Source organism: Amphiura filiformis, chromosome 6, assembly GCF_039555335.1.
Source record: "Amphiura filiformis chromosome 6, Afil_fr2py, whole genome shotgun sequence".
Taxonomy (NCBI): Eukaryota; Metazoa; Echinodermata; class Ophiuroidea; order Amphilepidida; family Amphiuridae; genus Amphiura; species Amphiura filiformis.
In genome coordinates, this window is record NC_092633.1 from 23,185,587 (window position 1) to 23,198,852 (window position 13,266).

Sequence of the window (13,266 nt, forward strand, 5' to 3'; positions counted from 1 at the left end):
CATAGACTTGTAAAGGATGAACCATTTTGAGTGGGGCATTTTTCTACTTTTTTCTAGTTTCTGGGTGAGATACTTTTGTGCTTGGACATCTAAGATAGATATAAATATCACTACCCTTAAACATCCTAAGGTAATAGCTCAATTTCGCCAAAATATCAGTTGGTTCCTTTTGTCATGGCGGAACATATCAAAAGTCTTTCTGGTTTTTTTGTTCAGTAGTTTGTGTGTGTGTGTTTTTTTCTTCAAATACCAACGATGAAATGTAGTGACATTGCTTCCAATCTACAGGAGAAAACTACTTGTTAGCCTAATAAATCCTTTCTTTATAAACACTAAGAGAATATTTTTATGATTGAATGCTGTTTTGAATCAGTGTGTGATTTAGTGTTGCAATTTGTATATTGATACAGAACCGAAAGGAAGTCCGCTATATTGTTGTAATGACTGTCACTATCATCGTATTGAAACAATCCTAATATTTATCCTTATATTGATCCTTAGGCCTGTAGTAATTATATACTGCGCCAATAAAGTATCCTTACACTTGGAAACAAAATCACAACTTACAAACTGAACAATATTGGGGTAAATTTGTTTTGTTAATAGATGCACTATCTAATTCTGCACATTATGACACCACATTGAATCCAATGTGACCTCAAGAAGTAAAGTTACAAGCAATTGAATAGACGAAGGTCCGGTTTTAAAAGTGACAAACTGGCCTATACAAGACGCAAAAAGATTCCAACAAGCGCAACAAAGAGACAACACAGTTTCTCCAATGAAGCGTTGTTTAAAGCAGTTTTTATTTCAGTTTTTACTTCTCTGTACTTTTCATAACTTTCATTTTATTTGTCAGTTCTTTTGTTTCAGTTTTCTTTTGTTCCTTTTGTTTTAAATTAAAGCCAAACGCATAAATTAGCCATTCACCACTCTCAAACCAGATGTCTAGTCTGTGATGTTTTGAATAGGCCAGTTTGTCACTTTTAAACTGGACCTTCGTCTAATCAAATGCGTGTAACTTTGCTTCTTGAAGTCACATTGGATTCATTGTGGTGTCATAATGTGCAGGATTAGAAGCTATTAGATAGTGCATCTATTAAAAAAAACTAATTTAACCCAATATTGTTCAGTTTGGAAATTGTGATTATTTTTCCAAGTGTAAGGATACTTTATTGGCGCAGTATATAACAGACATGAGGGGTCCATCGCGGTGGGAATAGTGCATGACTTTCAGTTGCAGTTTACCTCCGTAACATGACCTATTCTGGTTCGAAATAATTGTTTCCTTGTTTCCTACTTCACTTCTAAAATTGAACTGAATGCTATACAACGTGATCTCCGGTGCAGTGGGTGGTGCAATAACATAGTGTCAAGTCATAGTGGACATAGGGCCTAATGAATAATTTGTTTTGATATGTTTTGGATCTGTGAAGCTTCTAACTGTGCCACATTGGAGAACTCTTCTTATCAAGTAGTTTACGCTCAATATTGCACTCCATCAGCCGCAAAACGATGGTAACTGTCAGTCGTTAAGAATAACGTGACATTGAATTTTCACTAGAGACCTGAGAAAATATTAGCCGGATTCTATCATTCAACCAGTATAGTTGAACTGGTTCCTCTGCTCCATGCCCATGTGGAATTAACTAATTACCGAAACATTGCTTATATGAAGCAGGCGAAAATGGCTGATGAGAGTCATGTGTACGATCCCATTGGACCGTCTTTGAAGCGACCACCATTACAAAAGCCTTCACCAGTAGGCAAACGTCCTCAACCGGCCAAGCCAGCAACTAAAGAAAGTACTTACAGCAACGAATCGGTTGTTCACCCTGTTTCTCGTCAGATTCGACGAGCACAGACACAAAAACCGTCACCCAAGATTCGGCCACAAGTATGCTCTCGTTTTGGATGCACAGGTACTCAATCTCTAGACTTAACTTTACGCCACTTTGAGCAAATGTTATCAAAAGATGTTCATAAAAATCCAAAGCAGTTGTACATGGACAAACATTTTGCCGGGGGAATGTTTGATGTCGATGGTGGTTATCTAAACATTCCTGATTTTAAACTGACCATGTATGTACCACCAAGATCAATAGTGGCTGAATCAGAACCACTTTACATCAGTGCAGATGGCCACATGACCAACGCTCCATTGTTGCAAGATGGAGAACAGCTAGTGAGTCCAATCATCACATGTGGTAAACCTGGAACAGACACGAAGATGGAACAAGATATAGTACTTTCTTTCCCATTATACCCACATTTCAGAGACGATGATCTGTATGATAGCCTTCAGCCAATGAGGAAAGATATTGGAAGGGACAAACAATGGCATATTCTAGCTGATGAAATAGATTGTTTGAAGGTTGTGAATCGCAATGGACGTTGCACGTTAATGGTGGATAGACTTGGCTGTTATGCAATAGTAGCAAATTGTCCGCCTGCAAATGGCTTACAAGAAGCAACTTCTAAAACTACGGTGTGTGTCGGGGCGTTTGCCAAGACGTACAAAACCCAAGATACTGTGAATCTGGTAGTGTTCTTCTGGAGAGATTCTGTTGCGACTAAGCAGGTTTGAAACACAATATTTTTATGGAGCTATATTGAATAGTTTAACATGAAAAGGCGGTCGTTCTGTTTTTTCGACTTTGTGAACTTTAAAAAAAAATGTTAGCCTGAAAAGTGGAATTTTTATCAATTTGAGGGTGAAGTGCGTTACAACGCTGTACCCCTGGCTACGGGCCTTTTTACGGTTGTTTTTCATAGTCTTAAACTAAAATTTCAATTGCAGTTACATGTACAATTGGGCCAAATCTTTTTAATAGTTCAAATTGGAATTGTCTACTGCGATTGTTATTTTTAGATACATATAAAGTTTAAGCAGGAAATAAGCAGCACATGTCAAGGATTCACGCCCACATATCCTGGAACGGTCGTACTATACTTTATGTGAGAAGTTGACATGTTCAAAAGAAAAATTGAAGTAAAACTAATTTTCCTTTAGATATGATAAGTTTTTACTGAGGTGTCCTTTGCCAATACTGAAAGTAGACACGCATGAAGTGCGGAAGTCTCAACATTGCCAATGTCGGGGAATTTCTTGTATTTGCACCATCCCGCCAATCCTCTCGTCTTAACAGAGAGAGCAGGATTCATATCGGTTTCGCAAAATTTACTTTCACTGGCGTAGTTCTACCAATTATAAAACCGATAGAGGGATATCGGCAGTGGAGTAAATCTCCCGGATCAATCCCCCCTTCCCCCGAATTGACATTGTGTCTATAGACAGGGTTCGGATTTCGTTCGGTTACAGTCCTAACTAATAATTACACTGACTCTGACACAAAACTTAACCCTAACATATAAACACTAAACCTAAACATAACACCGACTCTTATCCTAACTCTGACCCTAACCATGGCCTAAGCTTTTCTTAAAACGGGCCCTGACCTTAACCCTGGGAATCCTAACCTGGCATTATATAGCCTAAACCCTAACTGTAACCCTTTTGGAGTATGGACTGTTTTTTCCTTTCTAATTACGCTTGCACCACTGCAACCTCCGTTACGAAAGTAGACAAAGAACTTTCCCCACACTGTCGATATGTTCCTCTCCTGTATCACCAATCATATAATACCCTTCGTGTATCGCGTGATTCGTTTCGTAATTATCTAATTCCAATTTGCTTTGCAAAATATCCAACAAGCAATTGATATTTCCAATAAACCATTTACATAGACACCTTTCTTCCTCCTCATACCGACATCCAGCTCCACTCCACTAATAGTATAATATAATATTGTTGTTATTTTTATACAGCGCGTATTAGCAGAAGAACTCAAAGAAGGATTAGTTCTTCTGGATCAGACAAGAACAATTTCCATCGAAGAAGGCGACAAGAGAGTATTTGTGGATCTTAAAGGCATTAAACCAGGTTGGGTTACTCGCGACCAAGATCATCAACGGGTAAGTCAGAGCTGCAGCGGTTTCAAAACCTTCTGACGACCCAAAGCAAACGATGTGACATGTTTAACGCATCACAGAATGATCGCGGTCCGTTGTTCGGAGTCCTGATAAACTTTCTAGGGATCACAAGACGAAAACAACCGATGGCAGATTATTTCATAGAATGCCATTAGTGAAATGAATTCGTTGACATGGCGTATCAGGTTCAGTCAGTTGTCATGGAGGGGGACGGACAAAGATATATATTTTGGCGGTGGCATCATTTGGCCCGGTTTTCCCGGGACATAATGCGCGAAAGGCGTTAATATTTAAACCAAATCAAGGTAATTTTGTGTTTTCCTGATCAATTGGCAATTTTAAATATATTTCTAGCCCCAAATCAAGGTGATTTTTCGCTACCGCTAAAAAGGAAAAATTCACAAACTGTAAGTTGAACATTCATCCAATACAGTGGCGTACCGTGGCCGCCCCAACCCCGGGGGGCTGAAGAAGAAACAATTTTGCCGCCCTTCCTTAACAGCCCGAAAAGGTTGACCCAATTTTTTCACGGTCGTTTGAAAAAGTGAAGAGCAAAAAAAAAAAAAAAAAAGGATTTCAGGCGCTGGCGCCCTAAAAGCAACCTTTCTTCAAATTTTTTTAGGCTTTTTCAATTTATTGCGCCCTTTTTTCTTTACTAATTCGTTTTGCCGCCCCTTCGTTTTTGCCGCCCCTGTTTTTGCCGCCCCTTCTTCTTCAGCCGCCCCTTCGTTTTTGCCGCCCCTACTTTGACCCCGGGGGGCTGGCGCCCCCAAAGCCCCCCCAAAAAAAATACGCGCATGCAATATCCTGTCAAGTACACATTATGTATTCTATATAGTTGGCAATGTTTTTTGCCTGAAATAGGTAAGATTAAGGCCATACGATGTGATGGAAGGTGTCAACTCTGGTGACATCACGAGCGTATTTCAATGCCTACAATGGCGACTAAGACAGAAATCTTTTTGAATGCAGAGACGAACAAACTTTAGTCCACAAAATGTCCAGATTCCTTCACAGTGGTCGCAAAATGGTTAAAATTGGTTTCTGCAAGCACAAATCCTGGACTGCAATCTGGGCTGTATCTGGAAATGGTGGCCAGGTGGGAGAATGATTCGTGGATGTGTCGGTTGGAAGAAATTACCAGCCTTAGAATACAAAGATCCTTCAAAGTCTGAGGAACTCAGAAATTAAGGTCATGTGGATGTGGCTACCCCATAATAAGGCACCGGTTGACCTTGAATCACCCCAAAACACTGTCTCGAGTATTCACACGTGTTTTATTTTTTTCTTGTTTGTTTTGTGTTTTGTTTATTGTAAAAATATCATTATGTCCTTCGTGGAGTACAACACCTTATAGTAACTGAAATTCCTGAGTCCCCCAACATTGCAAGACGTCGGACATTACATCTTGTGTCTGTTACTTTCGTCCAAACACCACTTCCGTGCAATCTTCTTCCGTAACCATTTCGACTGGGAACACCTTGCATAAACCAAGTAACCATTTAGCGACCATTGTAATGGCATCTGGACATTTTGTGGACTAAAGTTTCTTAATGTCTGCGTTTAAACGGATTTTCATTATTCCGCCATCGTAGTTACTGATGGAATACACGCATGATGTCACCATAAGTGGGTGACATCGTCCGTCCCATTGATTGGCCTGATGTCTGCATCATTAAATCCGTCCAGCATATCCAGCAGACATACTCTACTGTTAAAATCAGATACAAAATATCATACCAATATTTTGACACAAGTTTTCTCGTGACTTTTAGACATTTCAGGTGGACACGCTTCTAAGAAACTTGGACAGTTGTTCCCTGCCGTCCTGTACATTTGGGTTAGATTATATAGCTACACAAAAAAGCAAGTACCCAACAGCACAGTGTGCGATAGAGGTTTCTACTGACAGCCGAACTACAGTAGTTGAACCAGTCAAATTTGAAGCCGTCATAAACACAGATCAAAGCTCGAAATATTCGACAGTAAGTATAAAATTCCCGTAATCCGCGCGTAAAACTAGGGTGGAATTTTTAAAACTAAATTCGTCCACAGACTCTGAAGTGTGCTAGCGACGAGCACATTTCGTCCAATATCGATAGTCATTTATTAGGAGGTTGGATATGCATGGTATAGGGATGGGCTGGGAAGAAATGATACGAATTATTGATGATGAGGAGATCTCATCGCTATAGTGATTGGAGAATGGGTTGAATCCAATGTTCTCTTAAATACTAATGAACATCTAAATTACATCCTAGTCGTTATTTTAATGTAGAATAATAATGGTACAAGAGTGATATTACCAATACCAAAATGATGCGATGGAATTCTTTTATCGCAACGAGAACTATAGGCCCCCTATATTTTCAGTTATTCTCATTCATACACAATCATGTAAACACCCCAAAGCGGACACAACCCCACTAGTCATTCTAGTCACACACACCCAAATACACAACGAAACACACCCCTGCACATGGTTTGAACATATCATCAGCATTTTGGTGAAGATAAGATACAAAGACCTTCCCAAGCGTGTTAACATATTTTTGTCTATTTATACAACAGAAAGACGTTACCCAAAGGCATTGCAAGGAAACACAGTGTCAAATACATTGCACACCAAGACCGCCTTCTTGCCTGACGTACAGAGCACTAAGAGAGATTGCTCAATATCTGTGTCAACCTCCAAAACATACCAAAGGACGTCATGCACCAGATGCCTATGTGTGGATACTATTCGCCAAAGAGATTGGCTTGTCTGATTCCAACATCAAAGAAGTGCAAGAAAGGTAGGTCCTAAGTACGCTTTCAACTGAAGATATTTTTTCTAGATCATGCTACTAACAGACTTTGATTTTACTAGATGTTATATCGTCTATGAAGGTTTTCGACTACGGTACGGTCGGTACCTGCTAATTGGTGAGCAGGCAGTGCCTTTGAATCGCGTCTCTAAATATTGCAACGTTATTCAAAAAGATCGATAAAATGTTTGACTGTAATAGTCATAAGATATTTGCAGAAGCCTTTGCTTTTTTAGTTTCATATCGATATATCTTAGCGCCCGATGTATCCATGTTGTCGGTATTAGTCTACCGAGTAGAATTATTGAGTGATCCAATAAAGTTGCAACTACTTTTATTTCAGGTATGACATCAGGACACCAGGTGGTGCTCTCCTTGACTTCTACTTCGGTGAAAATCTAGCAGACAATCGGCAACCACGAGACATCACAGTCAAACTCTTGTCTATCTTCAAAAAGATGAAACACGATGAAATCACCGATATTCTCAAGCGCGAATTACGTCAATGCGACCATCGCACCGGCAATGCATGGCCATCGGTCACGTCTGTAAGCAACTCCAGGAATACCAAACCGTCAGTAGGTAGCGAATTGGCAGCGTATGAAGATATTGGAGGTCCGTCTAGCATGTCTAGGCTAAAAACTTCTCCAGGTGTAGTTAAAAAACCAACTTCTCCTAAGCTTCCACCACCGCGAGATCACATTCGAAGTCGCCTTCCAGAGCTTCCACGTGAGAACAATAAAAACAAACAATCACCCAAACTGGCACATAAGTCTCCAAAACCACTTAAAAGGTCACGTACTGTAAACGTACCAAACACATCAAACTCCCTACCCCATTCACATGATTCAGATCTTTCCGAGGATGGAACAGGTCTGTACGACAAACCAACAGGTCCGCAGCGCCGCACAAGTTTTCTTCACGGAGCAGGGTCTTCGGCAAAAGTGAAACATATTCTAGGAGTTGGTTCACCGAGCCGAGACAGTAAATTTTCCCGTGTCAACAAATCATACGCATATTCTTATTCCCATATGAAGGGAAATGACCGGTCTCGCAGTTTACCAACTAGTGCTGGCGATGATTCATCCAATTCAGAAGAATACCTCAACTCTGATTCCGAATCAGCAAGAGATTCAAGCGATTTGGAATTAGGAAAATGTGAAGTGAATAAAACCGAGACAACCGAGCCTCTGAGAGAAGTTATTACAGAGCCAGACACACAAGATCATGGACCCACGTCACGACAATCAGTACATCAAAGGAAAAAGGTGTTTGAAGTATCAGATAGCGCTTTACAAGATATGCAGGCCAAATTCTCAAATGTGTCAAAGACAGCACAAGCCAGTGGAGCCAAGATGAAGGTGGCTGCTAACAATGTGATATCGCAACTCCGAGTGAAATTAGCAGGTACGCATGCCAATTTCAAATTGCATATATTATTTTTTAAAGGAATGGGGAAGCGGAAATGTAGTAGTAAAATCAACCTCTGTAACGATTGTATGCGTCTACTTATTTTTGCAAAAACTATTTGACCTTAAGGGATCTGGAATGAGCGTTTTGAGCGTTTCGACAGTATTTTTGTGGGACATGAGAGCACATCAGACATATCGAATTGCATTCTGAATACGAAGAATGTCTTTTGATATCAAATAATTTTCATTTTTTGAAATTCACGATATAATACAAATTTTATGACAAATTATTAAAATTTGATATTTTTCACATTTTTGATGTATAACTGTCCTCGAAGTAAATTTTATAAATCTAATGATATATTTTAAAGTGTATGTAGCTGGGAGGAAAAGCCGACGATCAATTGAAAATTTTGACCTTTCATATTGAAGATATGGATTTTTCCCCAAAAAGACCTATTTTTTGTTGGTGTTTTGGGGAAAAAAATCTATATCTTCAATACGAAAGGTCAAAATGTTCAATTGATCGTCGGCTTTTCAGTCCACCTACATACACTTTAAGTATAAATCATCAGATTTATCAAGTTTACTTCGAGTACTGTTAAATATCAAAAATGTCGATTTTTAATCATTTGCCATAAAATGTGTATTACATTGCGAATTTCAAAAAATCAAAATTAGTTGATATCAGAAGGACATTCTTCGTATTCAGAATGCAATTCGATATGTCTGATGTGTTCTAATGTTCCACAATAAATACTGCCCAAACGTTCATACCCCACCCCTTAAGTCTTATCTTAAAAGTGTAAGTAATAATTACATTCTAATTGTTTCCCTACAGGAAAACCGAACCAGTCTCTTCAACGGCCAGAAATATCGACACCAAAGCATTTAGACCCTGATAAATCTCCTTTCAAAGCATCGGCAAAACCATTACGTGGGGATGCACCTATCTATGACTCCGTTCCAGTGGAACAGCTTCCTGCAAAACCTGCTGAAGAACAAGTTAAGAAAATAGACGAAGTTGTGGAGAACTCACCACCATCATCTGCAACCAAAACTGACATCATAGGTGAAGATCCAGAGCCCCAGTACGATACTCCTGTGTCATGGTTACGACCAAAAAATATTAAACCTGGAGTAAAAAGCAACGACTATGCAGATTCTCCTTTCTAAAAGGATTCAGGCCCCGTCTTTGCATGCGTTTTTTACGTTACGACGAGAAACGCTGTGTGCTGTTCTCGATTCTCTGTTAACATTTTCGTTTCTCCTGTGATTTTCCGTTAAAATGATAAGTTTTGATCGGGAAATGTATTCGACCGTAGCAGAGGCACATTCTAGCCGCAACGGCAAAGGTGCCGCTGCGTTTGTCGTATCCGTAAAACAGACAAAACCAAAATAGTACAAGTAGCGTCAATGTGGTACCGTACAGACATGATAATATATATGGGAGAACCTGGATATACTGACACCTAGGGAGGGGAAATATTGCATCCACGTTGAAAATACACGTTTGATTTATTAAAGATGCCTAAAGTCAGTGTTCCAAGGACTTTTTTGAGGATGGTAGATAAGTTTGAATTACTCAAATCTTCTCAAAAACATCGGAACCTGTGGAATGTATGGAAGTACGATAAACCCAATGAGGTTATATTCGCTGTAGAAGCAGTTACGTAACAGGATTAATTACCATAACAATGGGTTTACACTAGGCTATCTTTGAATGTATCACCCTGCACCGTATAAGCAGGATGCACTAATAACCTGTGTATGTATGCAATGATAGATTGATTACGATACCGCTCTTTTCAAAGACACTAATCTTACAGGTGTGGGTGCTCAGCTGATGTTAAAATTCACTAGAATTACGATCCAGGTCTTTACCACTGTACGGCTTCGTCTAGTGCAGAGCAATACATTCAAAAGTATAGTGTAAACCCATTGTTATGGTAATTAATCCTGTTACATCACTACTTCTACAGCGAATAAACATGGAGGGACAATAGATAACGTAACGCATTGTTCCTTTGATGCCGAAGTGACTTGCCGACACTATTCATAAAAGTGGTACCATTGTTTTGAACAAAGGGTTTCCGCCATTAATTAGTTACTGGCTAGACATCATTAGCGTTTTGCACATTAAGCGAGTATCAATAAGTGACCACAACAAACTCATGTATTAGGGCACAACTTGGGAAAGTGGTACCATTGTTATAACACAGCCAAAGGGTATGCTTGAGTTACCCTAATTTCATTGGTCGTAAGTACACAAACCCATGTAATTCCAAGGCGGCTTGCAGGGTGGCGGCTTGTGCGGCATCATGCAGTTATTGTTAGACACGCTAGACATCATCAACTAGTGAAATAAAGAACAAATAGTTAAATTAGTTATTTCATAAATTAATTGAAACGTGTCATGACAAAGATATGTTTAAAACTTGTAACTTGATTAATTTTTAGGGGATGATATAATAGTCTATACGACGTAAATAGATAATATTTTAATATTTCCTGTTTTTGCCACCTACACGAAACTTGGCTCGAATCTATTCATAATTATTTGGCGATTAGTCGGATTGAATATATATATAAGCTGATATCCGATTCTTTATAGATCCACGAGAGATGGGTGGAGAACGTGCTCGGTCCTTCTCGCTTTGAATAAAGGTATATTATATTCCGAAGATAAGCGGGTCTGCTTGTTTTCTGTTGACAAGGGGCAGTCCTCAGTGAACGGATCTTTTCAGAACCACCAAACCTTTAAATTTAGTAGATAGGCGATGTCTGCTTGTTCTCTGTTGACAAGGGACAGTCTTCAATGAACGGCTCTTTTCAGAGCCACCAAACCTTTTACATTAGAAGATAGAAGAGGACTACTTGTTCTCTGTTGACAAGGAAGGGCAGTCTTCAGTGAACGGCTCTTTTCAGAGCCACCAAACCTTTTACATTAGCAGATAGGCGATAGAGCTACTCCTGACGAAAACTTGACAGTTCCAAACTTGTCCGACGGCGAACCCGCTAAAAACTTACCAATTATAATCATATTCATTTGCTCATTACGTTTTGTTACCTGGAGAGATTTGATCATGTCTCACCTCTTTCTTCAACCAAATCGACGGTAATAACTCTTGTAGTAAGGGATCAACATTTAACCACAAATTACTTCAGGCAAAACTCACATCCTGGGAACTAAATACCACACAAACTCATCAACCCATGTGTGCCATATACTGCCTCTAGCTATAATGACAGCCTGGTGATGTTGTCAACTCATTGACAGATAGATATCAACCTCAAGAGGGTATTCAAATTTTGATCAATTCTCTTCAGGTAGTGAAACGTAATGTAAAAAAATAAAAACCGAAATAGGCCTATGTCAAAAATGACAGAGTCCAATATCAGTTTACACGCTGCTAATAATATTAATGTTCAAATGGATTACTGTTGCTGGATATCACTCCATGAATTTAATTAGCTATCAAGAATTAATCATGCAAGGTTTCACGCGACTTTCACTTTTCACTCGTATATCACTGTGTATTTCACCGGAATTAAGAATTTAACTTTCTGAGTATCTTAAAATGTATCGTAAATCCAGACGTGCAAGATAATTACATTCGGTTTCAAAAGCGTGGGACCAAATTCTTAAACACTTGTTAAAGGTGAAAAAGGTTTTATACAAAATAGCAATAATTTAATAGTAAGACGTTTAAAACCCCCGGTTAAAACCCTACCTTCCCAGCAAACACAAAACGTTTTCGACAGTATTTGGAAAATGTTAGAAAAGGTTGCCAGAACACGTTTAAAAAACGTTGTCATAACATTGAAAAACATTTTGTTGAAAACTGCAAAATATTCTAATGTTGACGAAATAATTGATAAAAAGTGCTTGCAACAAATATTTTGCCATTGCATTTTGACATTTCAAAAATGTTGGTGTATTTGTTTTTATACAAAACGTTTTAAAACATTTCCATGACCTGTATCAAACCCGACCCGATGTAATTAAAACGTTTTTATCGAAATCAAAACCCACAATATAACCCCTTATATCTTAAAACGTTTTGTGTTTGCTGGGTATAATGGCGTTTCTCTTTCCAAACTTCGTTTGTCGGCATTTTTGGCGTGAAGAAGAACATTAGGGGCTCGGATAGCAACGTTTTTTCTTTAAATTCGCGATATAATGTAAATTGTTCACCTTGTATTGAGTTGTAATCCGTACCGTATTGATCATGTATTCTAATAGTTTGTGTTCTACCACTGTTCCAAACGGCAAAAAAATCTAGAAGATGTATATATAACAATATCTCATTTCGGTCTGTTTATCACTGGTTCTTCCTCGTATTTTTTGCAGTGTCAAATTCAAACTGATTTTCTTTCCATATAGAGGTACAAGGTCAGCTTTCAAAACATACTGACCGCCTTTTTTTAAATATCTAGATCGGATCTTGATTTCGTCTACAGGTCTTTTAAAGTGCTAGGGTTAAGTCTTCATCACAGAGTTGTATAGGAGTTAGGCCACCGAAAAATTGTAAAAAAATTAGCAAGCGGGTCCTTAAGGGGTCGGTCTCCCACCTTTGCACATTATTATGTTTTAAAACTCATAGCTCGACCAATAAATATGGGCTCAATCGATCCAATTTTATATCAGTATTTTTTATGTGGGCCTGAGAGCACATCAGACATCATATAAAATTGCATTCTGAACACGAAGAATGTCCTGATGGTCAAATAATTTTGATTTTATGAAATGCAATATTTTTATGCAATATAATACAAATTTTATGGACAATTATTAAAAATGGATATTTTGACATTTAACAGTCTCAAAGTAGGCCTAATGTTTACCAGAAGTATATGTAGCTGGGATGAAAAGCCGACGGTCATTTGAAAATTGTGACTTTTAGGTCTTTTCGGGAAAAAAGTTTCTTCAATACGAAAGGCCAAAATTTTCAAATGATCTTCGGCTTTTCCTCCCAGCTACATACACTTTAAGTACTTATAATTAAATTTATAAATTTTACTTCGAGGACTGTTGAATATGGAAAAATATG

General features: G+C 38.6%; 1 protein-coding gene across 1 annotated transcript; it reads left to right on the forward strand.

Annotated features, from left to right (window-relative positions):
* The first annotated feature begins 1,216 nt into the window (after positions 1-1,216).
* Positions 1,217-11,266, forward strand: LOC140155161 (uncharacterized). The gene is made up of 6 exons (XM_072177892.1): positions 1,217-2,581; positions 3,829-3,975; positions 5,769-5,978; positions 6,565-6,788; positions 7,144-8,207; positions 9,054-11,266. Exons 1-6 carry the CDS (start codon positions 1,673-1,675, stop codon positions 9,386-9,388), a joined length of 2,889 nt encoding a protein of 962 aa, XP_072033993.1. The 5' UTR covers positions 1,217-1,672; the 3' UTR covers positions 9,389-11,266.
* The last annotated feature ends 2,000 nt before the right edge of the window (positions 11,267-13,266 follow it).